This window comes from Sceloporus occidentalis, unplaced genomic scaffold, assembly GCF_023333645.1.
Source record: "Sceloporus occidentalis isolate IW3139 unplaced genomic scaffold, rSceOcc1.0.p SCAF_49, whole genome shotgun sequence".
NCBI lineage: Eukaryota > Metazoa > Chordata > Lepidosauria > Squamata > Phrynosomatidae > Sceloporus > Sceloporus occidentalis.
In genome coordinates, this window is record NW_028317029.1 from 372,746 (window position 1) to 399,711 (window position 26,966).

The 26,966-nt window shown below is 42.1% G+C and overlaps 2 protein-coding genes across 4 annotated transcripts; one reads left to right on the forward strand and one right to left on the reverse strand.

Moving 5' to 3' along the window:
• Positions 1–950: 950 nt before the first annotated feature.
• LOC149288805 (centrosomal protein of 57 kDa-like) lies at positions 951–9,136 on the forward strand. Its single transcript, XM_089491156.1, has 11 exons — positions 951–977; positions 2,720–2,879; positions 3,789–3,965; positions 4,136–4,257; positions 4,494–4,610; positions 4,811–4,888; positions 5,608–5,709; positions 6,655–6,729; positions 7,855–8,081; positions 8,264–8,387; positions 8,912–9,136. Exons 1-11 carry the CDS (start codon positions 951–953, stop codon positions 9,134–9,136), a joined length of 1,434 nt encoding a protein of 477 aa, XP_089347282.1.
• A 4,982-nt stretch (positions 9,137–14,118) lies between these two features.
• Positions 14,119–24,019, reverse strand: LOC149288806 (phosphatidylinositol-3,5-bisphosphate 3-phosphatase MTMR2-like). 3 transcript variants are annotated; one of them, XM_089491117.1, is made up of 13 exons: positions 23,974–24,019; positions 23,363–23,457; positions 22,805–22,915; positions 21,809–21,910; positions 20,957–21,040; positions 20,198–20,347; positions 19,608–19,796; positions 18,400–18,585; positions 17,389–17,595; positions 15,904–15,996; positions 15,602–15,715; positions 14,950–15,126; positions 14,119–14,277 (listed from the first exon to the last, which is right to left on the reverse strand). In XM_089491117.1, exons 1-13 carry the CDS (start codon positions 24,017–24,019, stop codon positions 14,119–14,121), a joined length of 1,713 nt encoding a protein of 570 aa, XP_089347243.1. The 3 variants fall into 3 exon arrangements, with proteins under 3 accessions (XP_089347243.1, XP_089347244.1, XP_089347245.1); XM_089491118.1 differs by lacking the exon at positions 15,904–15,996; XM_089491119.1 differs by lacking the exons at positions 20,957–21,040; positions 21,809–21,910.
• Positions 24,020–26,966: the final 2,947 nt, after the last annotated feature.

Genomic DNA, 26,966 nt, shown 5'->3' on the forward strand with positions numbered 1-26,966 from the left:
CTCGCTGACACCGGTGACAATGGGTGAGAGAACACAGAAGGCGGCGTCCGTCAACACGCTCTGTCTCCGCCTCTGCACCGGGTGTGTGAGCGTCTCGTCTGCCGTGTCGCGCCCGCGCTGCTTGCCACTTCTCCACCCGACCGCAGCTGTAAACCGTGTGTGGAAAGGCGTAAATAAACCGGGGCTACGAAACGATTTAAGCCAACTTATGCTGCGTTCCACTCGCTCCTTTTTGTTTCCTCAGCGTCACATCAGCCCCACTGTTTCAACTAATTTAAAAAAAAAAAATAAAAAATGAAATAAAGGTAAAAAAAAAAAAAAACCCTGTAACCGGATACTGACAAAATCTGCGTCACAACAAAGGAAGGGCCGAGGAGACCAATCAAAACCACCTTTAGAGAAGCGGGAAACTCCCGTTTGAATAAAAGCAGCCAACAGAAGGGTTTCTTGTTGTTGGCTTCACCAATCAGAACGCTCCCACAGCTAGTCGATTAGGCCACGCCTTAATGTTTTTGATTGGTTGTGAGAACTTCCTGTCGTAAAGTACGGCAGACACCAAATGCTGCTTCCTCTTCTGTAGTTCTGTGTCTGGTGGGACTACTGATTATCGGTCTCGCCACACGGCCGTTTAGGAAGGAACGTAGTTACGCGTTTGGTTACTAGAGAGGGCGAGCTTGAGATGTCTGCAGGCGGCCTGATCAATGCAGAAGACAGAGTGTGTCTTTGTCCCTGTGCTGTGGCCACGCCTCTGTCACCGAACCCCTACGCTGGGCGCCGTGGTTTGGAGGGGCGCATGCGCTTTCGGCGCGCATGTGACGTCACCCGTCTCCCTCCCACACACCCCGGGCAGTCCCCTTACTGTCAGTGTTCCGCTGCCCCAGTAACATGGGCCAGGTGGGCTGACTCGGTATAAGGGCACCGGACGAGCGCTCTCGGTACACAAAAGCAAAATGGCTGCTGCTTACCCGTCCAAACCGGTGAGAACGGGGGGCAGTGTGTTACCCTCACGGGGGCAGGAGAGACCGCTACTAGTAATAGGTTATTAGTCCTTCCCTTAGCCTGGTGGATGACCGAGTCTCACGGGAGTTATGTTTTCACATCAAGTGTGTCCCCGATCACGGAAAATAAAACCGCTTCTTATAGCTGCTCGTTTTCCACAGAATGGGTGTACAATGGGTAGACATAACAAGTAATATATAACGTAACGGCTGAGGAGGGCTCTGCTCAAAGATCTTACTATATACGGTATATATACATGCATATATGATCTTACTATATATATATATATATACACATATAAATGTGTGTGTGTATATACCATATATATAATGTGTGTGTGTGTGTGTGTATACCATACATATATATATATATATAATGCAGGGCTTGACAAATTTGTTGTGAATCTCGGCGCCAGCTAAAAAAGTTAGGAGCCAGGATTTTTTTTACACTAACAGTTGGTTAGGAGCGATCTGATCATCATCAGCCCACTTACTAAACTCACAGCGTTTGACCTGGAAGCACCCTGGACTTTCAGGTCAGTGCTGTTTTTTGTTGTTTGTTTTTCTTTATTATTTTTTTTTAATATATATATTTATATATATTAACTCTTTCAATGCTGATGTTCCATTGGAGCACAGCATTGACTGATATTTAGTCCCCACAAGCTTGTGGGGACAAATGTTAACCCCTGCAATGCCACGAATGTGTTATACACAATTGTGGAATTGAAGGGGTTAACGCTGCACTGTCGCTCTCATGGAGCGATCAGGCAGCAGGGGGTGTTGGGGCTGGTCTCCACACTCATGGCAGCTGGGACGCAATTGCTGGTCTATAGACCAGCCATTGCAGGGGGGAGTCTCTGATGACTGCTCTAGGCTTCCATGCCTACAGGAATCATCACAGGGCTTGTGGGGGGGCTCGTTTTTGCTGTTGCTGGGCTTCCAGGCAGACCACCAGCAGCAGAGCCCCGTACAAAACGGGAATTAACCCCTAAAATTGAAGGGGTTAACGCTGCCCTGTCGCTCTCATGGAGCGATCAGGCAGCAGGGGGGTGTTGGGTCAGGTCCCCACACTTGTGTGGGGACCCAATCAACACTGAACCCCCTTTCCTGAAGCTGCCTGTGGCAGCTGAAAACGCTATCGCAGATTTTCCTGCAATCGCGGTTTCAGCCTACAGGATCACTCCGTGGGAGGGATCTCAGGCTCGGGCTCTGAGTGGCTGTGCTGACGCGGGGGCATTTTTTTCTGAGTCGCCATGGCGACCTGGCGCCTGGGATTTGTCGAGCCCTGATATAATGTGCACACGTACAAGCACAACCTAATAAAACATTGTTAGGCTTAATCACTCTTAAACCCCTCATAGCGCGTTAATGATAATATAACATTCCGGTTCAAAATTATTATTTTTTAATAATAATTGTAAAAAATCTACGGCTCCCGTTTCCGAAACATTTTCTCTGAGATTCAATAAACAAAGCGTTAGGATGAGGATAACGGCTGTGTTATTAAAAAGGGATTTAGTGTTCTTGCTGTTATTTTCGTATCTGATGGATGCTGACACTTAATACTCACATATAATAAAGCGGGAGCGAGAGCCTGCGGGATGTGAACCTCCGATGGGGCATGAATGGGTTACTGTGTGTTCTTCATTAATATACCGGTGAACGCGGTGCGTGTTACTCCATTGAGTCTAATTCTGTCTTCCTTTGTGTCGGTACAGCTGCACTCGCCGCGTCCTGGAAACCTTCGCGATTCTACCCAAGACACGCACTCTGCGGGTTCGTACGCCGCCTACCCCAGAAGAAAACCTTTCATCAACTCGGACGTGCAGCATCCCCCCGGCCGGCCGTCTGCAGCCTATCCCGAGAGTAATAGCAGAGGTACCGCGTTTCATACGGGACGGAGGGAACGTTTTATTTGCGTTGATGATATACGTTGTGTATATGATGTCACAGTTTTGAACACTAAGTATCAGGAATTGTCAGCCGGTAGCCTATGATTCTCGGCAAGATTTTGGCCGTCCAAAGGTTTGTGAGAGGGGAAGGAGAAGAGGCGACATCTGATGAGACCTTCCATGCATTTGGAAGTCTAGAAACGTTAATATAACATTAATTTAAAGCTATAATATACACTTCAGGTGGGGGGTGTCGCTGTCACGATACGGATGAATCCTCCCAGTTTAAAGGCCGTTTGACACAAGCCTCTCAGTTGGCTTCCTGGAGATCCCGGTGGGTGGAAGGTGTATATAAATAATTTGTCGCTGCTGGATCCGGATCCCGTCGGTGAATAATTCATTGGCCACCCTGTGCGTGGAACAGCTGTACTGTCATGAAAGCGTGTCGAAGCCGTGTGATATGACCATTGTTTGGAAGGCTTGACACGTGCCGTGTTCTGTCACCTTAATTATATTTTCACAGCCAGCCTTATCCCCTCATCCAGGCTCTATGGACTTAGCAATTGTTTTCATTTTTGTAAAAAGAAGAGAATATAAGTTGTGATCATCAAAGCGGATATCAACCCATGCGTGGCCTTGATGCACATTAGTAACAGTAAAGTTACCCTGTAATGAAGTTGTTAGTACATAAGGGGTTAAACAGACGGGGTGTTTAAATACATTAGAACAGAACAATACTTTATTTGCTGGAAATGTCCCACTTTGCCCCATTATCTCCGCACTTTTTTTTCCCTTGGTACGTATGGACTGTAGTGTTCTGTGAACGTAATACTTCGACGCTGAGCTTTGCCGCTCTGATCTAAATGTCGTCTTTTTTTTATTTTTTTTTGCCCAGCTATATTCTCTGCGTTAAAAAATCTTCAGGAGAAAATTAGTAAATTGGAGTTGGAGCGGATACAGGCCGAGGATAACATGAAACGTCTGTCCGAAGAAACCCACGAATATAAAACCCTCCTCGAGAAACAAAGCCGCTCCAGAGATAGCGTCAAGGATGCGTCCAAACAAAATAAAGGTATCTATTATTATTATTTATTGTGTATTTCTTTACATACAGTCAAGGTTTTTACATACATTTACACATTCTTATCATTCTGCTGTTTTATAAGCCTGTTACGTTTTGTTATCTGCTGTCGCTGCTGCAGCCAGTTCCATTGATAAAGTCTTAATTTTAACTATTATCAGATCTGTCAAGACAGCTATCGGCTGCTGAATCTCGGTGCAAACTTTTGGAGAAACAGCTGGAGTACATGAGAAAAATGGTAGAGAACGCAGAAAGCGAGAGGTCCTCGGTCCTTAAACAGCAGGTACGGCAGTCAGGGTTCCTCAAGCTGACCCCCCAAACCTGAGGTTTTCAAGTCTGGAGGTGAAATAATTAAGGAACAAGAAATAAAAAAATAAAAAAAATGTTCTTCGTTTCCATGTTATAATTTTGTTCGCATTAGTTTTGTGGAATAATCGCAATATGTCTAATTTTCTTCTTAACCACTTTTTTTAAGGTCTTATTCCTTGTTTATTAGTATAATGCCCCCTTGATTTTAAGGTGTCGCTGGAAGGGGATCGAACCCATGAAAAAATTAATTTAGAAACAAAACTCGAACAGTTAGATAAGTTGGAACAAGAATACTTGAAGCTCACAACCATGCAAGTGCTGGCTGAGGTTAGTCATATATTTTTATTGTCGTTCAGAACACATATTGGTGGCGGTCAGATTTTAACAGCAGTCACGAGTCTGGATCTTGTACTGTTTGTAAGCCCACAGGCCATGTTTCCGTAGTCTGTACGGGGAGAACGTAAGGCAGACGGATTGTTGTGAAAATTGTGTTCATTTTAATTTATTTTGACTTTTCGCTCCTAAAGAGCAAAATCCATGAACTGGAGCAGAAGCTTCGGCAAGAGGAGCATCAACGCAAACTGGTGCAAGAAAAAGCAGCAGAGGTAGTGTTCTGACTTTATCACACCTTCAAATAATCTAATAACCGCTTCGCATGCTGCATGTCCGCCAGTGGAGGAGAAAAAGGAGACCCTGCAAGCAAAGGGGCGTCCCAGTAGGGACATGTTCATTGTGCACCTCTATGTGCTGCATGCGCATGATGGGATCCAGACATCTTTTTTTTTTTTTTTACGAAGGGCAGTGGTCTTGGTAGTTGTATTTTTTTTTATTTTATATATTCATGAAAAGGGGACTCCTTTGCCCCATCTTCCAATTCTTATTAAAGTACTTTGTAAGTCGAGGGGTGTAGCGCAGCGCCTCCTTTGCTTCCATTACAGTGGAGTGCTTTCTGTGCAGACTCGTCCTGAAACTCTCACGGAGCCGGCAAGTGAGTACACTGTGTGCTTGCAGGCAGCAGGAGATATGTTCAGCCATACAGGTATCCTGCAATCCTAGGGGGTCTGAAGAATTCCCCCCCCCCATGCATTTGCAAGCAGGACCACGACAAAATGTGCAGTGCATATGATGGCTGCAGGGTCCCTTTAATTGTGGGAAATACACGTCATTTTTTAAATGTCAAGCCAATATCTTAATTTAATTCTGTTGAGCATAGAAAACATGCATCACTTAAACTTGCTCTTACGTGTAACTGTCTTCCATTGTAATTGTAAATGGCAAATAAGAGTTTAAATCACTTTGATTTGTGTCATTTTGTTTCTTGCAGCTACAGATTGGTTTGGAAACCAACCGAATATTGATTCGGTCCTTAACGCCTCCATCCAAACAAGGGAGAGTGAAGAAAAAAAAGGCAACGCAGTCTAACAAGGTAATAGTCTGATGGATGTCAATCATTTTATCCATCCAACAAAATACTGCATTCTCAGGAAAGCCAGTCGATATTAAACATATTCAGTTCAGTTTGGTTTATATATATTATGATTTTGGAGGATGTGGTTGCTGCAAGTCGGTTAGTTTTCAACTTCAGGTCTCAAAGGGCCAAAACCAACGCGGGAATTCTATATATTCTTGCCTGAAAATAAGTAATTAAATGTTTGGGGCATACATCTGTACACATCAAGGCTTAGAGTTGAAAACCACAGCTGTGTTACTTAGTTGCGTGGGGGTTAAAGAATCATATTTACCCATGCTAATAATTGGGAAGAAGGCAAAACCGTACTCTTACGCACAGACATTCATGCGCACATACACTCATACATACCCCTGTCCTGTTTGAGAACGGGAATCCGTCAGTCTTACCCCTGATTTGTGAAAAAGGCAACTCTTGTTTTTTTTTTTTTTGGACGTGGTAACATTTCTCGCCTACAATTATTCCCAATTCCATCTAGTTTCGTGATTTTCCTGAGGCAACCTCGTTTAGGGTATGCTTTGCACATTTACCCCCCCCCCCCCCCCCCCATTGTTTTCCAGTTGCTGTTCAGTTCCCCGGTTACAGTGAAATAACAGTCTGTAGTACCGTGCAAACACTCAGGAGTGCTTCCTACAACATATTGATTCCTACTAATAATATTCAAAATAAATTACCGTTGTAGCACCCGGCCATACGGCTTTATCAATCATATTTCCTCACTTTGTAACGATTACCGGCAGGTATCAGATCTTCAAAGGTATTTCTTGGAGAATCTGTGCCGGCATACAGGGACTTGTAGGTTTATTTGACGTACTTTCCAGTTCCAAAAGACCTGAAGCTTCCGCCTCACGCGATGGCTGAATGTTTTCAGTTGTATCCTTGAATAGCCATTTTTCTTTTCAGAAGCCGACCCAGTCATCAAACGTACAACCGCACTACAGATTAAGCCTTGCGGACGTACCCTTTGTTGCAGGAAAAGTAAGTACCCTTATGGAAGAATAAATATATGCAGCTAGCGGGTTATTGAAATTTTTTTTATCATGAACCCGGCTGCAATTCCCAATTCCACAAGAAGCGCTTTGTTTTGGTTAAAATCCCCCTACGATTCGATTCGTATTTTTCAACATCTTGATGTCAGTTCTCTCCCCTGACCTTTTATTTACCTGCAATCGCTTAGGGATCCCAGACCTGCGGACGATAACGATTTCAACTTAGAAATCTTGTGATTATAGGTCAGTCTCTGGTATGACTGATGGCGATTGTACAATTTTATTGACATTTATGAAACTTTTCAATTGCTCTGCAGCTTTTTGTGTTCATTGCTGTGTTTTAATAAAGCTCTGTCCAGAGCTCTTATATGCATATCTAAGGGGTTTATTGACTAAGTGGAGAGTTGACAGGAGTGTTGCGTTGTAGCTTGTTGGCTTCACTATACGTTATAAAGGGCCAACCCTGTCCGGTGAGCTTCTGATGCAGAGCTTGGCTGTCCTGGTATAATGTTTGGAGAAATCTCGCTGGTTTAAGCAGTCTTCTCACCCATTGAACCAGGCTCAGCTTAACCCTTCTTTCTGTAAACGTTCTAGTGATGGCTCTTCATAATGAATAGTGAAGGGAAGGAGTTAAAAACCACAACTCTCTCTTGACTTGAGTGTTAATGGGGACAATACAATATTAAATATATAATATTTAACAGACACCTACACAATGAAATGGGCAGAGGCCCGCAGTATACATATCCCAGGCGTCATGGTCATCCAGCTATTTGTCGGCTGTAACTCCTGTCCAGATCATGGAGTTCCACAGCATCACAATCCTGCTGCGCGTTTCCGATATTTTAGTTGTCGAACGTTCTATAGGTGATTGCTTTGATTATTCCATGCATTCAGTGTAATTGCCAGGAAGAACAGCGTGGAGACGGGTGGATGTCTTCTTCTAGTGGCCATTTTGTTTATTTATATCTGAGCCTGTCTATTGAGCTTGACCAAAACCAGGTGGGCCTGCGATACTCGCTAACGAACAGTCCACTGCTACAAAAAAACACAGACGCATTGGAGTTGTGCCTAAAAGTGACTCCGGGTGTTGTTTTTGGGTCCTCTTGTTTAGTCTACAGGTGCCAGCCATTCAGTAAGAGCCAATGTCCAACATGTCATACATCTGATGAAGCAACACAGTAAGGCCCTTTGCAATGAGCACGTGATCAGCGACCAGCCCATAGACGGGAGGGAAATCGGCGTGAGGTGGCCATCTGATTCCGGCGCGTCCCCCGGCTGTTATCAGGAGCTTTCAGAGGTTTTGCTTACGCTGGAAGATGAATTTGGACAGATGGGCTTGTAAGTTAACCAACGTTTCCATACGGATGGTTTCATAAACTCTCATCACAAGATTCCTTTGCGTTCAGGCTTGAGATATAATTAATAGTTATAGTATAACTACAGAGATAAAGCCTGAGCACCCATGTGGCAAACGCAGGTCTATGGGTCAATAAGTAACTTTTTGTTTGTTTGCCTCGCAGTGATCACCAAGAGCTGGTAAAACAAATCCAAGAGGCGCGTTCCTATCGACTGAAAGAAGACCTGGAGAGGGAACTGGAGGCCCTTGTGAGGAAGATGGAAGTGAAAGCCGATCAAATAACCAAAGTAGGTGAATCAGTTGTGGTTTCTACACGTGGAAAGTAGAAATCCTTTTTCAGTTGCGTAGTTAGTAAGGCAATCAAGACTATAATCTTTCTCTGTACACAAATATAGAAATCGGGTTTCCTTTTGTTTTTAACCCCTTAATGACAAAGCCCGTATATGTACGGGCTCAAAATGCATTGTTTTCAATGGGTTTAGGGGACCGCCCATTGTCCTTAAGGGGTTAAACCATTTGGCCCCGAAGAGTTGGGACTCGCACGTTCTACTTGATGATACAGAGGCAGATAGAGCTTAAACTCCGTTGATTTGTCCAGTGGGGTTTTCAAGAAGAGGGGGCCCAGACCCCACCAGAACATATATAACAATGTACAGGGAAGAAGACATATGTTTGAGATAGACCGGTTAATGTCGATGCCAAATCTAACAGCCGGAAATTATTCTAATTAATGAGAAAAAAATATATAATGAAATCATTAGTGTTCTGTAAATGTATTCATTGGTTTTCCTTATTAATATATTATTAACAGCTGGGAAAACTGGTGAGAGAATCGAAGGCCAGAGAGGAAGCAACGAACGAATCACCAACAAAAGACCAAAAATACTTCAAAACTAGAGGAGAGACGAGCGCGACGCGAGAGAGTCCGAGAAAGGAGAAACCCGGAGAAAAAAGCAAAAAGAGCCTTCAGCTGTTACGGGACATGCAGTCCCTACAGACTTCTCTCCGGAGAGACGACATCCGATGGGACTACTGAATGCCGCCAAACTGTTTAAAAATGGCTCAGGGAAAATGATTTATTCCGTTTTCTTTTGCACTCTTTGACTGTTTTTTTTATAATATTCTTCTGCTTTGCACAGGGGGTACATGGCCTTCCGTTCCCGGAAACCTTTCTGCCTTGACCCCAAGAACAAACTTCTCCTAAGCTTTAACCCTGGACAAGGCACTTGTGTTTTTTACTTGTAGGCATGTACATGTCAAACTGATATTTAATATTAAAGGGAATCCGTCAATGGGGAGGGGGTTTGTGCAGAGCGCATCATGTGATCTATACAATGCGCTCATGAAATGATTAACAAAACTCCAGGATCCTTTGTGATCAATTATAAGCCCATGTAGTAAGGTATAGATCAAACATGGAGCTCCTTAAAGTCACATGACACATCAACCTTAAATAAGCAGCAATCAAAGAACACTTGAACAGGACTAATGCCTTTTTTATTTTCAAACTACCTATACATTTTTTAACTATTTAAATGCGGAAAGGCGTGCGTTACTTTGTATATCTTGTATGAAAACCCTTGTGTCCAATTTCTTTTTACTGTCAAAATGTAAAGTTCCAAAATTTATGGAAATATTAAACATGGAGTTCTTTTTATTACGGTGTCGTAGGAGCGTGCTTTATGTGGTTGTAGCTTTTATTTGGTATTGAGCTAAAAGATTGTCTTTAATATATTTTTTTGTTGAAATAAAATAAAGAAGCCGTGCTTTACAGGGTGAGATACTTAGTTGAAACCAACATTGTTGAGGTGGGGTAAGTAAACGTGTGTGGTTTGTATCCTCGTGGTATTTGTGAAAAGGCTTGGGTGCCTTAAAGGGCCGGTGTGATGGTCCACGCAGCCCTGATAACTATTTTGTAGGAGCTGGGGCGACTCAACTGCAATATGGGGGATTCCGCAGAATCCCAACATCAAATGGGGGACCAAACAAATGTAAAGGGAGTGTATGTGATGGCTGACGTGTCCCTTTAACAAGACATTTTGGGGAATCACTATTGTGTAATGAGGAGTTTACTTGTACGCATACAATGTATGATTGCATTCATGGCTCCAGGCAGCTACTTTCTGTACATCAGTGTCTTGAAATCCAAGTAAATGGCTACTGATGTCTTCATTTCACATTTTCATGCTTTTGTAATATACAGAAATAAAATTTACTAAATTTAGTTTTCAGTGTATTTTCTGTAATGTAAAGTTATTTCACCATGTACTCGTTATCCGGCCTTTGTATTTTAAAGCGTAATTCTTTGATGCCTTTTTAGTGGATAATGCCTCGTACGTTTGACTTATTTTCTATAAAGACATTCTTATGCTCCATCGATTAATTCTCAGATAGTGTTACCCCTTCTTTCCTCTTTTAAGATTATCACAGATAAGCAAAGACATCTGCCTGTTCTCATTAGGGGGGATACTGAAAAGCCTCCAATGCTTAAGGAATGATGCTGAGAAATACTGGTATAAGCAAAGCGAGACAATTTAGTGCATTAAATATTTTGTATGCGAGTATCAACGTCTTGTTGACCCTGTATGTTTGTGTATAAGGGCAGTGCATGCGTGTGCGTAAGGGCAGTGTATAGGGGTAGTGTATGTATGTGTGTGTAAGGGCAGTCAGTGTATATGGGTAGTGCATGCGTGTGCGTAAGGGCAGTGTATAGGGGTAGTGTACGTGTGTGTGTGTAAGGGCAGTGTATATGGTTAGTGCATGTGTGTGCGTAAGGACAGTGTGTCTCTCCTGGGGCAGTTCCTGGGTGATCTGGACCCAGAAGTGAATGACAGTGTGGCCTGGTGAGCGCAGGAGGCCGTGGTCTGTCTGTATGCCAGAGACCTGGAGCGGTGCAGGAGTCTCAGGCAGCTGGAAGAAGGTGAATGAGCAGTGCTGGCGGGATGTGCGGCAGGGGTGGCAGGCCATGTACCTGTATGGGTGTTTAAGGCCCTTGGGCTGTGCCGGAGCCCGGCTGGGGTTAGCAGGCAGGAGGCCGTGCAGGCGTGTGACGTGAGGCTGCTGATGGGAGCCCAGATCATAGATAACGTGCTGGGCACGGAGGCTGCTTTCAGGAGGCGTTAGGACAGGAGCTGGCATTAGCCAGGATCACTGCCTGTCATGGACCAGATTAACCCTGACTCGATATCAATCACAGACCAAACATTGTATCTGTCTTCTGCATGAAGAATGAAGTTGTTTTGCCTTCATATCGGTAATTTGATTACCGAGTGTTTTCTCTCCTGACAGAAAATACATCGTTCACTCATTCCTGCCATGGGTTTAGACTGCGATCCCAAAGCTCCACTGCCCATCTTTAGAATAGGAAAAGAAATTGACTTTACAGAACCCGGTTCTTCTAGAAAGCTTCATTGACCTTGCATGAAGAAACGGGGGTGGGACATATTTAGTTTCCTAAAATAACATTCCTTTGCTTATATATAAAAATATATACACTTTTGGTGAAAAGTTTGGGGTCACTTAGACATGCCCTTGTTTTCAAAAGAAAAGCACATTTTGTCTATTAAAATGAAGATCAGAAATCCAGCGCAGACGGGGTTAATGTTATAAATGACTATTGTAGCCGGAAACAGCTGATTTTTAATGTCATCTCTTCATAGGCACACAGAGGCCCTTTATCACTCCCATCACTCCTGTGTTCCAATGGCCCTTTATCACTCCCATCGCTCCTGTGTTCCAATGGCCCTTTATCACTCCCATCGCTCCTGTGTTCCAATGGCCCTTTATCACTCCCATCACAACTTTTATTCAAAGACTTGCTCTAGATTGTAACTACGGGTCCTGAATGTGCCAGAGTCTTTTCCATCACCCAGATGTGATTTATTGTATGATAAATGAACAAAGAAACAAGCAGGAGAAGTTAGTCTTTGGTTTATTGAGGCTGTTCCTGACACTCTCCAAGATTAGGCATTTAAAGTACACGCACAGCATATAAATAAATTACTAGCCTTAAAACCTACTATTTTTTAATACCAAAACATAAAACAATATATATTTACTTTTATTTTATTGCATAGTGTTACTAATTACCTTGTTTTTTTTATTAGTGCATCTGGCTCTTCCACTTGTGTATAAGCAGTAGTTCACCATAATGGGAAACTGAGAATAAACAGGCAGCGATTACTTAGATGAGTCTAGGAATTAAAGGCAAATATTAAATAATCGACTCAGCAGAGAAGATCCTTAAGGCCTGCGCTGCTGAGGGTACTTGACAATAGATGCAGAGAAAACTTACTTCACTGATTATAAAGCAGCATCCAAGGGCCACCAGTAAATGAAGAAGGGGGGGGGGGATTTGCTTTATCGTCTCTGCGCGGACCCAGCCTGTCTCGTAGCAGGTTACACTCAGGTATTGAGTCGCTGATTCTTTATTCTACTCTGAGACTAAGATACAGGCACCAGCTGCAATGCAATAATATAATAATGCAATGTAATAATGTAATAATATAATAATGCAATGTAATGATGTAATGCCTGGGGGGAGGTCCAATATCATCCCATTCTGTTGCCACTGCGTGTCTTTCTTGGGCTTACCTGTCCATCAAATATTACTTTTTTTTACTTTGTCACATAAATATAATCCCTTGGTTATTGTACGACGTTCACTTTAACGCAAGCCGTCCCTACGGAGTATTAACGCACACCAGATAATATCCTGAAAACTTCGTCTGTAACTTAGAAATTAGTACAAAAATGCTAATTCAAGTTCATTTTAGATACGAGCCTTTAACAGGAGCACTTATGAAAATATATACTGTAACAATGCATTCAATGTATTGCCGCATCTGTTATAAAGTGTTTAAGGGGTGATCTGATCCCCCTAATGTAGATACTCAGCCCGTTTTAATGCTTCAGGCTAGATTAGAAGACGAGATGCAAGAATAAAAACTTTTAAGGCCTTGGCTTCTAAGTGAATTCATTTCTTTGGTAAAACTCATTTAACCCAAAGGCACAAAAGCGTATAATCGCCCCCTAAATACACACTAATGTTAATTTTTCTGCCGGCACATCTATTATGGAAGGCATATTCAATACACCTGACAGTGGGATTTATTCAGTAAAGGGAGAGTTGTGTTTCAGCTCGTTGATTTATACATCATAAAGAGTCAGCAGCAGTGCGGCAGGAGGTGCTTAGCTGGCCCTGTATAATGTATAGTTAAACCAGTGAGTGTTTCCTCGCCTATAGAATTATGCATTATGCAGGGTCAGTAGGTCATTTCATAATGAATAGTGAAGCGAGGGACTTGAAACCATAACTCCTCCTTTTATAAATAAACCCAATTGTGACCACGAGAAAGAGTCCTCATTATTCAGGATGTTAGCTGAATATAAATTCATAAGAAAACTTAGTTCAAATATTTATAATGATGCCAACGACAACGGTAGTGAAATTCAACACTTTTAAATGACGCTGCCTGACATCCAAAAGGATAAAACAAAAAGAGTGCAATTAAAATAAGACAGATATATCCGTTAAAAGATATCATTAGTTGTCTAAATAGTTATATTTCTAGTAGTCAAATCACCCAAAAAGTGCATTTATGGAACCCAGTTATAACGCGTTTCTCCTAATCAGTGCATTTAGTAGTGTTTACCATGCGCATGACAGCTGCTTGAGTAACTCCAACTCCCATAACGTACAGGCTATACTTGCAGATCGTCATAGGAGTTGGAATTTCACAATACCTGGAGTGTTACCGGGCGGCTGCCATGGCGTGTAGCGATATACGCAGAGAAAATAGCATTTTATTGCATTGACGTTCTCTCCGTAATGGCGATTGCCGGCTTCTCCACCACAGCTGCCGGAGACAAGCATGCCTTCTGACCGGCCTCTCTCTGTAGTGCTTGGAAATCATGGCTGACTGAGCAGTGCTAAACCTCGGCGACACACTACTACACGTGTGGCCCCTGAAAAGATAAGCACCGCCACATCGTGCCAGCAGCCCAGACAGCCAGTGCCTACACCACCGTCTGCACCGGGGTAATGGAGTGCGGAGAGCCGCCTCGGTCTGATGATGAAGTGGAGCGATTGCTCGCCTCCCTCTGGAGTTCTTCCAGTTTCCTCTGGAGCTCCGCACGCTTCGCAAGAAGCTCCTTACAGCGGTGGTTGATGGCCTCCTGGCGGAAACAGTGAAGACAAACAGAAACGGTCAGCAAATGTTAAAAATAAAAAATAAAATGCTCATTTCCTTGCCGAGTTCTACAATGTAAGGGGCAGAACATCTCCAACGACAGACAAAATATATAAAAATAACCTACAAGAACAAGTAACCACACAGGAAGATATACACTTTACTTCCGGCTCTAGACAAGGCAACACTAAACTTTATACAGCAGGCGTGTGATAACCTCCCTTATTAGCTTTAATGGGAGAGATTACACCAAGTGGGACGCCGGTTCTCTCGCACACAACTTATTTAGCAGTTAAGATACGTGAAGCCGCGCGGGCGGTTTCTGAGCGGCTGACGTTCTACTATAACCACTTCTACTGATACTTAAAGCAGAAATTCATTTATAATTTGGTTTATTCAATATAAATAATAATTGAGAGAACGGCCATGAAACAAATCATCAGCTTGTGATATACATAACACAACGGCTAGCAGATTCAATAACTCTATATAGGAATAAAAGTTTATACAAAGGCTTACACTATACTAGAAGGCTGACACACACTTGCAGCCCCCCCCCCTACATAATATTATCCTTCCCCCGGTAATTTAAGTTAGATGGATTCAAGTTTCATGCATTGGTTACGGAACGTTAAGACCCCAAATCTTTATACCGTACCTGAGGTTGCGTCCTTGGGTTCCACCGTATGTAATAGCCGGTCCACAGCTCCAGGTGCCTGCTGCTGGCCACCGGGAATAAGACGTGATTGGCGTAGCTCACGTACATCGGATTGCTGAAATCTTCAAGCTGGCTGTTTATGAAGGACCACAGAGACGCCGTCTCCTGCTGGACACCCTACATAAAAACGGAAAACAAATAAAATCAGACACGTCGTAACATTGTGTCGCTATGGCGAGTTCAATACCGAAAAGAATGATTAAAAATATACATATTTCTGTCAAAGAGTGATAAAAAGCGCCTGCCAAAAAGGCGAGGTGGCCATCAGAAAAACTACCTAACAGGGCAAAACAAAAATGGTCGTTTCCCCCCATTGTTGTTTCCTTAGTAATGCCCTTTTTATAAGAGAAATAAACCAAGCAGGGCCTTATCTCACTGCCTCCTAACTTCAATAGAATCCTTTCTTCTACGCCGTGCCAGTCTATAATCTTCCCCTCCCCATTCAGCGCTGCTTTAGATTTGGGGTCTATCCCCCGTAGTACATTTAATGTAGATTGGAAAATAAATGTATTGTCCAGGATGATCGCAGCAAGCGTGGGGCAGATACACGAGTCCCGAATCCTCCCCTTGTTTTTAGTGACGGAGATCCTACCTCGATTATTCTCTCCTGTTCGCTGTTACAGAGAAACGTCCCAAACAGGCAGCTATAGAGGTGATCCAGAATTGTTACGAGAAAATGCTCATTGAATTCAAAAGCATTGGGGAACTGAGGAAAAGAATACAAACAGTTTTTGTTCACATAAACAAACTGGACAGAGGAACACAAAGATGATTGAAAGAAAACTACTAATTAACATCCTCTCTTCAACCCTTAATCTGCATGTTCTTCTCCACCCTTTTCTCATCCTTTCCCAAGTAGACTGCTGTAACTCTGTTCACGTCCTTCGCGCTTACCTGCCGGGTCATTTGCCAGACGCAGTCAATAAACTGCGGAAACACCGGGGATTTATCCGCATCCGCGTGGTTTTTATCACCGTGGCCAATTCTCTGAGAACGAAAGAAAGGTAAACATTTTGATATTATTATTATACAGAATCTTGGCTATTTAAGTCAAGGACCCTGAGAAACTCTTGATTCTGTATAATTTACAATTGAGGTCATACAGCACCCCCACACAGGAGGGGTTTTGAGAATCTCATTATATGATCTTATTGTAGGGTTCATCAATCGGTTTCTGTTCATCTAAGGCGATGGAGGCGAATGTTTTCGGGCTGAGTGCCCAATTTCCTACATGAAACCAAGTTGCGGACCTCAAAGTGACAACACTGCATATTCTTGACTACCTCTGGTGTAGCGCAGTGTTGTTTTCACCTTCCAGCAACACACAGGCATATACTCACGTTCACATACATGCACAAACACACGCATACACACACTCACATGCATGCATACACACAGCTTGGCAGATGGAGTTTACTTTGACAAGACATATTTATGATTCTGTTGGGGGATAAATGCAGCAATTTGAAGAATAATCTACATTATGTTTAACCCTTCTTTCCTAATATTTTAAGGAAGTAAAGGGCAGTGACAGCAGCACACGGGTTCCATATGAGAAGCCGAAAACCTTAAACCTATCCTGTATAATCTAACTATGGCTTCTCAGATGGAACCCATGTTCCATCACTGCCATTTGTTTTATTATCTCCCCATTCTCTGTATCGCTCCTCTATATCTTTCTCCTAACCTCTTCATTTTCTTACTATCTCTACTACTTTTTTCACTATTTATCTCTCCCCTTTCTCCCCATCTGTTACCTTTCTTAATTCCTGTTCCTACAAACCTCTGTTTCAGTGCCCCATGGCGGCGCCTGCGGCTGCAATGCTGAGCATTGTGATAGGACACCATAACCCGCTACTCAGCATCGATGGCCGGCAAAGACCTGGCACTCCCTTTACTTCGAATAACCTATTCTACTAACCTACTAAGAATAACCTATCAGTCGGCATCCTGCCCATGCTCCACAACAGAGGACTTGATGTGAAGTTGGGGCGCAGGTTCCCGTCGGTGAAGATCCTAAAAACCTACACTGCTGATTTGGTTTGAGTATTACGTCTAGCAATTATTGCTTTTTGTAACATTGTTTATAGCAACATAGAGCTTGCTTCTCTTCTCTTTAACTCTATCAATGGCCAAGGGCCGCACATAGGCTAAGCCTATGGCACATCGGGGTAGAACTGCAAAATTTAGAAAAAAATGAAAAGGAGGCAAGACTCTCAACTCACCAACATGGCAACCTAAGAGGATTTCACACCAATAGTACATCGAGAACATAATAGAACTTCAGGCCGGCATTTCATAGCAATTTCGTGTTATACTGCTCAGATTAATGGGGTTAAAGGCTGAAAGCAAAAATATTTTGACTGAGACAAAACGTACAAGACGGAATCTGTGTCCGAAGCTGAGCCATTCCTTCTCGAGCAGGACCTCGAACCCCCGGATGGTCCTGTAGTAGCTGTCTAGCATCAGCATGGCCAGGGACGTGAGCTGGGCAGTGCGGTCCCAGCCATCGCTGCAGTGCACAACCACCGACGTTTTTCCCGACTCCAGTTTGTCTGCGATCCTCAACGCGCCGGCTAGGATTAGCTTAAAAAGACAAAAACATCAAGCGTGGAATTATTAGAGAATACAGAATCTAATTAAAAACACAACACAACATTTTATATATTTTGGTTATTGCTGATCATATTGGTCCAAGAAATAATGCAGGCTTTGGTGAAAAGGGTTACCTTTTATTGGACCCTCAAAGAAGAAGATGGGCTTTTAAGATATTTTTATATGTTGACCCAATAAAAAGGTATGACCTTCAATTAAAGACTCCATTATGATTGACCTGGCTCAAATATATATATATATAATTTTATTTTTTTTATAGAAAAAGCCCAGAGACAAGGACCATCTTAAAGCAACCCAAATTATACCTAAACCTGGTGAAAAGGCCAAAACCAGATTTACAAGTCCTGCTTTCATTACTTTTTATGTGTATTCATGTATTGTGCACCAGTCTCATGGATGAGGGAGACACTGCATATAATGAAGCATGTAGGTCTTATGTTCACCTCTGTGTCTGTATGGTACGTATAAAATTGTTCTTTTTCTTATGAAAAGATCCATTTTTTTTTTCCAAGGGGAAATCCAAATAAATTGAGAACCGGAAGAAGTAGTATCACATAATTACTTAGTGTGATATTTATTTTCTCTTTGTCTTGAGTGGTTGAGAAGCTATTGTTTCCAAGCGGGAAGGTTTTCCAAGACAAGTTATAAGGGTCACAGACTCTGAACGCTTCTGTAGAGAAAACTAGTCCAGTTGCAATAGACAGAAAAACGGACAGACAATTCGTCTCTGCCAACAAATTCTGTTTCTACATGGGAGAATATGCTGGCTCTGACCTTAATATGTTCCAGCCAGTGGGTGGACTCCAAATTAGACAGCCAGTTTGACTCTTGAATGCTCGGGTAGGCGATCTCTTTCAGTTTCCTGAGAGACTCTCTCATGACGTGAATGTTGTGAATGTCCAGGAACACCAGCTCTGCGTTCTGATACGCATCTTCACTCTCAAATCCTCCACTTTTCGCCTACGGGCATGCAGATAAAAGAAGTTCATTAGGTCTATTAATCAAAAGCTAAGCAAGGAGACGTTATACAGGACTCTGAAATAGGTGGTATAGTACAGATGTATTAACTGTACATCTGTGACAGTTCTGCCCGGCTCAAAAATATCCCACAATCAACGCCTAAGATGGTTACAATGTGCTTTGCTGGTCAAGTCCTGGTGCGTTAAGGCTTAACCACCGGAAAAAGGACACCGCACGGAAACGGTAATTCATTCCATCATAAAGTCCTCACGGAGCCTTTAGCAAATCAGGGTCTTGAAGTGCCAGCCAATGCCGGATCGGCGATCGCGTCCAGAGATTGGTGGGTGTTTGATTTAGATACTCGCCGTCGCTTCTATCTGCGGTTTTTGGTTGTTTACAGAGCTAAATAAAAGCCTTTCTGTGTCAGTCTGCCCCCTCTGGATTCAATTGCCTACACCACCGATTATGTTACGCCTCTCTTTTTGTTAACTTATTGCTTCCCTCTGGTGGAAGAAAGTGAATTCATATGCAACTCTGTGGCGCAGACGTAAGCGTGCCAGGGGTACAAATATCTCCAATACAATTACCAGACTAAAAATCAAAAACAGGGTCTTGAGAAAGCTAAAACATGATTTTAAATATGCAAAAAGCTGTCAAGGAAATGTTCCTCCATTTAACCCTTCATCACAGTGCCGTGTAGAGTAATATTGACAAAAATTGGCTTTATCTCTTTTTGTTCCAATAAACGTCCTTTATCTCAAGACGATGTTTATTGTTAACCAGACAGTATGATAATGAGTCTAGAATATTGGGCTAAGATATCAGAGCTAGCAAACATACAAATGGCTAATAAGCAGCTGCCTGGAAAGATTATATCATGCAAAAAGAAAAGCACAATAAAGCTGTAAATGTTTTTTTAAATTTGATCCTAGTATTAAAAAAAATGGTTCCCTTTATTTAGTAACCACCGGACAAAACCAAGCGATGAAGGGTGGGGAACAGCAGGGTATTTAAAGACGTACCTTGTTAGCCACAGCATTCACACTAGGCCTGGCATCAAATATAAAGATTTTGTGGGACTGCGCGTTGGCATCCATAATGGACTGCAGATACTTCTCATCCTCTTTACACCTCTTTCCATTAACTCCAGCCATTGGCTGGCTGCAGCGGACTATAGCAGCTTGGCTTTCGGGGTGAAGCCATGACAGCACCTGCAGGGAAAACAAAAATGAAAGTTCTATATTAAGAGGGACAGTTTAAAGTCCTAGGACGCTACTCCGAAGAATAGTGCATATTGCATAATAAAGTAGCAGCGTGATAAGTACACCACACTCCAAGAGACGGGCTCAGCCGAACACATCTGCTGCACGTTTAAATGCCCTTCCTGAATTAACCTTTACCACTTCTGCTGGCAAGACACTTCAATTACCTACCACACTCTCCATAAAGTAAAAGTTCCTTACATTACATGACTCTAGGAACATCACAGTTCCCTTGTGAATTCAGATGAGTTTCCAGTTTTTGTAATACTTTATTGAATCATTTCTTTGATATGTAAGGCAATCAAATACATTCACACATCACTAGTAGCTCACCCTACCCTCTTACTTACCGGTACTCGATCCCGGGCTCTGAAGGCTGCCACTTTCTTCAGCTCCTCGTCAGAGATATTTACTGGTACAACCAGAAGGGCCGGATAAGAATCACACAAATCATACCGATCATTTATTTTTGAAATTCTCCAGCTTTCATTAGGAATACCCTAAATAGAAAGGGAAAAAAAAAAGTCTTAAAGGCAGAAGCACAAAATTCGACATAAAAAGTAACATTTGCATTTGCCGTTTGATAAATGAAAATGCAGCGAGAAAAAGAAATCTGTTCATATAAGCCACTCTATCTCATGCGATTTGGAATTCGGTTGCGCAAAGCCGGAAGCGGAGTCTTCTCTCTGGTTTCTAGATCTTCTGGGTATAGCCCGTCGGCTTAAGAGAACATAGGGAATTGCACTGCATTACCGATCACAAATGCTGTTATTCCTCATGGTGTGGACTTGCCGCTGGTTTGGGAAGGAGGTTAATTTAAAGCTTTCCCTGGTACTTTCCGGAATTTCTTGTATTCCAAATCTGCCAACATCATTAACGGTGAAACAACAAGGAAATTGTCACCTGAAGAACTGGACAGTAAAGTGGATGTAATCTGTCAACAACTCAGATGCTGCTACTATTTGGATATATTTTTGTTGGGATTTGTTTTGCTAAATCTGGGTTAAGAACGTGATGATTGCCTGCTCAATAATTAGAGACTTAAATAGATAAAATGCACCCGCGTATCGCCGATGAACTAATAAGAAAGGAAAGAAGAGGAAACGTACCTGTCGCCTGTATTCCGTTATTGGGTCATATACTTTCCAACCATCTTCAGGAAAAACCTCTTTGTATTCAAAAGCAAACAAAGGCTGCGTGGAAAGCAGTTATGAGGCGGGTTATTATGCTACATCTGGGGAAGTCAAAACTGCTTAAAAGTAAAAGCTGCTAAATAAAGCTATTAGTAGGAAAAGAAAATATTTAACACTGACCCAAATCATCACAATGAAAAATTTCAGTTTTCAAAGGGATTTAGATGCCTATTGAAACACTAAATGTGAGCCGGATTATCACATTTTATTACATAAAATGATCAAGGAATAAATGTGAATGAACACTTAAACCAATCCAAACACCCGGGTGAAGCTGACGTTCCACCTACTATGTGGGATTTCAAAGGGAAAAAATCCTTCTCGACTCCAAGGCAGTTTTACTCACCCTGGACCAACATTCCCTTATCTACTATTACGCCTGATAACCCTGCATGCATTTCATGTCTAGAATAGTTTTTTTTTGGATACATCATCAAGAATGTGGTAAAAATGTCCCTACAAATCCTCTGTGAATATTGCACTAGAATCCCATAAATGTACATAAATGTACATACTATAAATGTAACTTGCTTCTAGGATTCAAACTGAGCGAGCCTCTACAGCTAGAGACTTTTCCCACGGGGCAGTTGCTCTGTAAAGCTGTTTTCCCAAATATCCCAGGGCAAGCCAGCAGATGTATTTTACACGAAAGGAACAAATACATTGAAGACAACTCTATCAATTAGTCAGTTATAGTAGTGATCCTTTGTCAAGGTTCACAATATGTTAGACACTGAGAAAGGAAAAACTTCCCATACATATACATACCAAACTGTGATTTAATGGAAAGGCATACTTCACAAGGTTCTCAAATACTGTTTTACGAGTGCGTGCATCTTGTTTGTAAGCAAATCGTATATTGCGCATGTCCTAGAAGAAAAAAAAAAAGGGAAAAAAAAAAACTTCATGAACACACAATACGATTGCCAGTGGCTTAATTTATTATTTAATACAATAACGACTCCTTTGCGTTAACATGAAGGCAACTCAAAGGCCTGTTTACAAGAATGGTCCAATTGTGTTCTTCGATGTGACAGCCAGGGATTTTATTATCCTGTCACGTCAGACCAGGGAGCTTATTCATTATGAGACCAGCTTCCAGTGCCAGTAATTGAACAATCTAAGCACTGATAAGGAAAGAAAGTAGATGTTTGGGAAACTAAGTGCTTGAATGGATAACTAAAGCTTAAACCAATGCATGCAAAGAGTAGGATGGAAGATGCTCATAATAAAAATACATTTTTAAAAGTATCAGTGACTTCTATGTTAGGCTCGCAAAAAGCATTTTTCAAAAAGCGAATGCAAGTGGAAAGGTAAAGCTTCCCATCCGGATTAACTAAAACCATTAAAAACGGTACTTAAATAATCTTCTCAGGGTTTTATTTACTGATCATTTGAGTTTATATGCACTAAACTGTACGTATATGTGATACCTAGGTGGATTAGCCATGGCCCTAAGGGATCACCCAATCATAACACAATCATGATACGGGTGTACTTAAAAATAAAAAATAAGCATCGGAACAGCCACCCCAAAACATTTTCTCTCATTGAAAGCCAATCTGTAGGTTCCCACAATCAATAAGCACTCAGAAAGCGGGAATTCTCCTCATAGAACCTGGCAGCAGTTACAGGGCGGCAGGTTGGTGATGCTTTTTAACACTTGCCTTTGGGTACTATTGCATTCTCCCCATGTAGACAAAAATATAAGCCACAGGCTCTATGCTTCAGAGATGCAACAAACACAATATTAGCGGAACTTACCTTACACACAATTTCTATGCCATGGGAATTTTCCCCACGGCTTGCGGCTCCCCCTATTTTTTCTATTCTGCTGATGACTCCAAGAGGGGCATCCAGAACTAAGCGATGGTCCTAAAGGAACAAAAAGTAGTAAACAGTATGAGTTATTGTAACAAGCTAAGCAAAGATGAAACTGTTATGAGGGTGGAAAAAACATGCAAAAACAAGTGAAACCTACAGATCATAATAAAGCAATGAAATTATGGTTCAATTACATACAGCACTTTAAAAAAAAAAACAATAAAAGAAAAATGGGGCTGCTTTAGATATATCTGTCGAACCATTTACAGCGCTACGGAATTTTATGGCGCTATATAAAACAATAAATCATAATAATTTCTACCTTAGTGAAATAGTTAAGTCATAAACCAGTATTTTTTTATTCTGTAAAATGCACAATATCTGCATAAATATAATATTGCAGCGTTTTGATACGGGCAATCAGTCAATGACTGTAAGCTTCTGACAGTCAATGAACGTTTATTCAAACACGGCAATAGCGGCAGCGTCATTTCTTACCCTTTCCAGACTTTTAAAATACAGCCTGTAGTTTGTTACTGTGAAACTTCCTCGAATAGCGCCGGTGAAAGGGCAAATGTAAGTGACATCTTTGGCTGCAAAAAGTTACAAAGACAACATTAGTAAGAGAAAATAATATTAACAAAAATAATTATTATTTATGAAAAGTGGTCTAAAGTTGTAAAAGTAGGCCAGGTCAGTATGCATACCTCTCTATACCATTTGAGCTGGCCTTACATTATTTACATAAGAGTGCAGATATATCCCACGGCACACATAGATTTCTACTTTAAATGCAAATGATAGCTATGAAGGAAGGACATCCACAGCATTCTGATTATGTTATAAATCAGAATAAAGAAATAAGCTAGTTTTCTAAAAATATTTTAGGAATTCAAAAAAGGTACAAAGCAATTGGGTCTCTAGCCTATTAAAAGCGCCACCCATGAAAGATTCTCGGACGTCAGCTGTTGAGACGTCTAGGTGGAGGAGAGCAGAGGACAAGCAAAGATCATCGGTATTCGGGAAACGGGGACATGCAAGCAGGGGTACCGCTATGAAACAAAGTGTTGAGCGTTAGGCGTGAAAGCATGAAGAACTAGTTGACATACCCATGTCTTTGACACTTTCTCCCGGTAACAGTAGCAGCTCCTCCATGCTGGCTGCTAAAGCTTATTCTATTAAAAAAAACATAAAAATGAGTTAATATAATGCTGCAAAAGAGAGGATTTATAATACACTTAAAGTCAACATTTTGGAAAATCCTGTTTAAATAAAATTACAACAGCAAACCTTACAGATTTTCCATCACATTACCAACCCCATTAAAGAAAAACATCTTCCTTAAACACAGGGGTTTGGTTTATATTTTACCACCAAAAACACTGTACTTTCGCTAATGTCTGGAGTTGGGGGCCACCGATCTTTCCCTGTACAGCTTCTATATCCAGCTCCTAAAGCAGCGTTGTCCAAATGCAATACAGAAGGGCCGGGGCGTTTACTGCATTGGATAGCCAAGTGTCGCCTTTAATGTTTTATTTCCAGGCAAATGTACGGAGGGTTTCATCAGAAACTTCTCTATGCATCCGCCTTGTTTCGTTGTTGAAACAGCCAATCACTGGCAAGAAACGTTGCACCGGATGGAGGAGAGCAGCTGCAGCAACAGGACTGCAGCTTCTAAGTCGAGTGTTTAGCGTTGAAAAATACATATCGAGGTTCTGAGAGGGTTAGGGTCACCCAGCGAGTGCTTTAATACGCGTTTTTCTATAAAGGACATAAATCTGTTCTACCTAATGGACGGGAGATAAACAAGCGGATAAAGACTCCATTTATTATCTATTCTTCACGGTTACAACACGGTAGTGTACACAGCACTGCATTTAATACAGATATACAAGAAATAAAAAACGTGACATTTTATTGTTTTGTTAACTAATTTGCAATTGATTCTGTAATAATTGTGCTTTTCCCCCACAATACACGTCTGGAGCTACTTTATTCTTAATTCGGATTCTCCGCAATCTGGTTTCAGACTGGAACAAATAGGAATAGGGTACAGGTAGGGGAAGTGATTCCTGTTGAGTTAAAGGTATTTCCCGCTCATTAACCTGTTGCCCTCATGGAGCCTGCGCAGGTAATTACTTCTCCCCAGCAGGGCCACGGCCTTCCTTTCCAGGTGATGTTGTTTATACAGAGTTCAGAAGGATTTGTTACACGAGGGACCAAGAACTTGCTCGCCAGCTGATTCACGTGGAGGGTGTATGGCCAATGACCGGCATCTTAACCACAGGGTGTTAAGAAAAACGGAACAAATTCCTAGGACCACAGCTAATAATACCCTCACCGGGGGAATAACTATGGCCGCCCACACACTCAGAGACAAGCACCCGCCGTCTCCAAACACCTCCTCACCCGGACAGATAAGGAAGGGGACGCGTCTGGCGGCTCTCCGCAACTTCCTGTCTCGCGAGGGGGCGTAGGCGTCACCCAGGCGCGTGCATGGCTTGCGGGTATAGAGCGCGTGCGCAAGAAAGGGCGGGGCCGTACTGAGCTGTCACTCATGCCAGTGTGAGGGATGGCTCTTCTCTGGCACAGTCGTGTCGGGTTATGGTATCCCATAATGCTCCACGAGCCAGTAGGCTCCTGGGAGTCGTAGTCCGTAGTGTACATTGCGCGGGAGATGGTATTCATCGCGTGACATTGCATTTTTTTGTTACGTGCCATGGCCACCAAAATAGCATTAAAGTCATGAGTGGCGGTAAAATACCAGGAATTCCACATTCCACCAAAAAAAAAAAAGATGTGAGATTCTGGGAAATTACCCTTTGAGTGTTAGAGGCCGCGTTCTTTCGTTTAAACGCGATTCCCGGGAAGGGTTTTCGGTGTACCCGGAGGAAGCTATATGTATTGCAGAAGTTAAGCTTTTCATTGGTAATTGATATGAGACAACTTTTGCCCCAAAGGATATGAAATGAAGTTTTAAAAATCCATAAAATTGTATATTATTTTATCCTTTGAAACTACCAAAATGCACGAAGTTTGTTCAAATAAAAAAAAATTGTAAAATGGCATCTCTTGAGTATGTTTTTGTTGAATGTGTGTATATATTTTTAATAAATGTACTGAGAATTGGATATAACACAAAATTGTCGTTTATGCTCCAGGCAGGAATAAGGGGCTGTGGAGGGTTGGCGTGGTGGTCGCGGTAGAGTAATTTAGGGGTAGGCGCTGATATGCCATATGACAGTTCTCAGACTGAATGGCATTTGACTAGTACCGGCGACATTTTTTTTACAGAAAACCTCCACGAGATATATATTTAAAGTCACTCCATGGATTTCAGGAATGCAGGATTTTGAGAATTCTTCGACTTTTTCCCATTTCTTGCATGTATCAGGATGCATGCTTCACATTAAAGTCCCTCCTAACTACACTTTCTTTTTTTTGCAAACATATGAAGGTTTTTGCTGGGGTTCCTTTCATGGATTTGGAGGCAATTTATTAAAATGTTTTTTTGTGGTCTCTTCTCTGTGGGAAGCAAACTAAAAATTAACACAGTATTAACACCTAACACCTAAAGTTTTTTGGCCCCCGGGCAGATCCTGTATGTGGGTGCCCCCCACAAAAAAAATTCACTGCACAGATATGGAACAGCATAACTCCTATCACTATATACTGAGCCAGACATTGATGGTGGTACAACATAACCCCCATCACTATACACTAGGCAAGATATTGATGTGGTATGTCTCTAAAACAGCCTGCCTGTGCCATCGCTGCCCCTGAAGCAGCCTGCCTGTTACACCTCTACCCCTTTAGCAGCCTGCCTGTGACACCTCTTCCCCTTTAACAGCCTACCTCTGTCCCTGAAGCAGCAGTGTATGGCTGTCACTGATGCAGAGGGATCACTCCTATTTTGCCAGTAATCACGGAGTTATTTTTTTTCTAAGACACATGCACATTTTTATTTATATTTGAACCTGACCTGACTTTGCTAAAACTCAGGACTGCACATAACTGGGTGTATGCCCTAACCTAAGAGTTCCTGAAAGACATAAGCTTTACAACTACTTTATATCACCATGCATTATCATACCCCCTTACC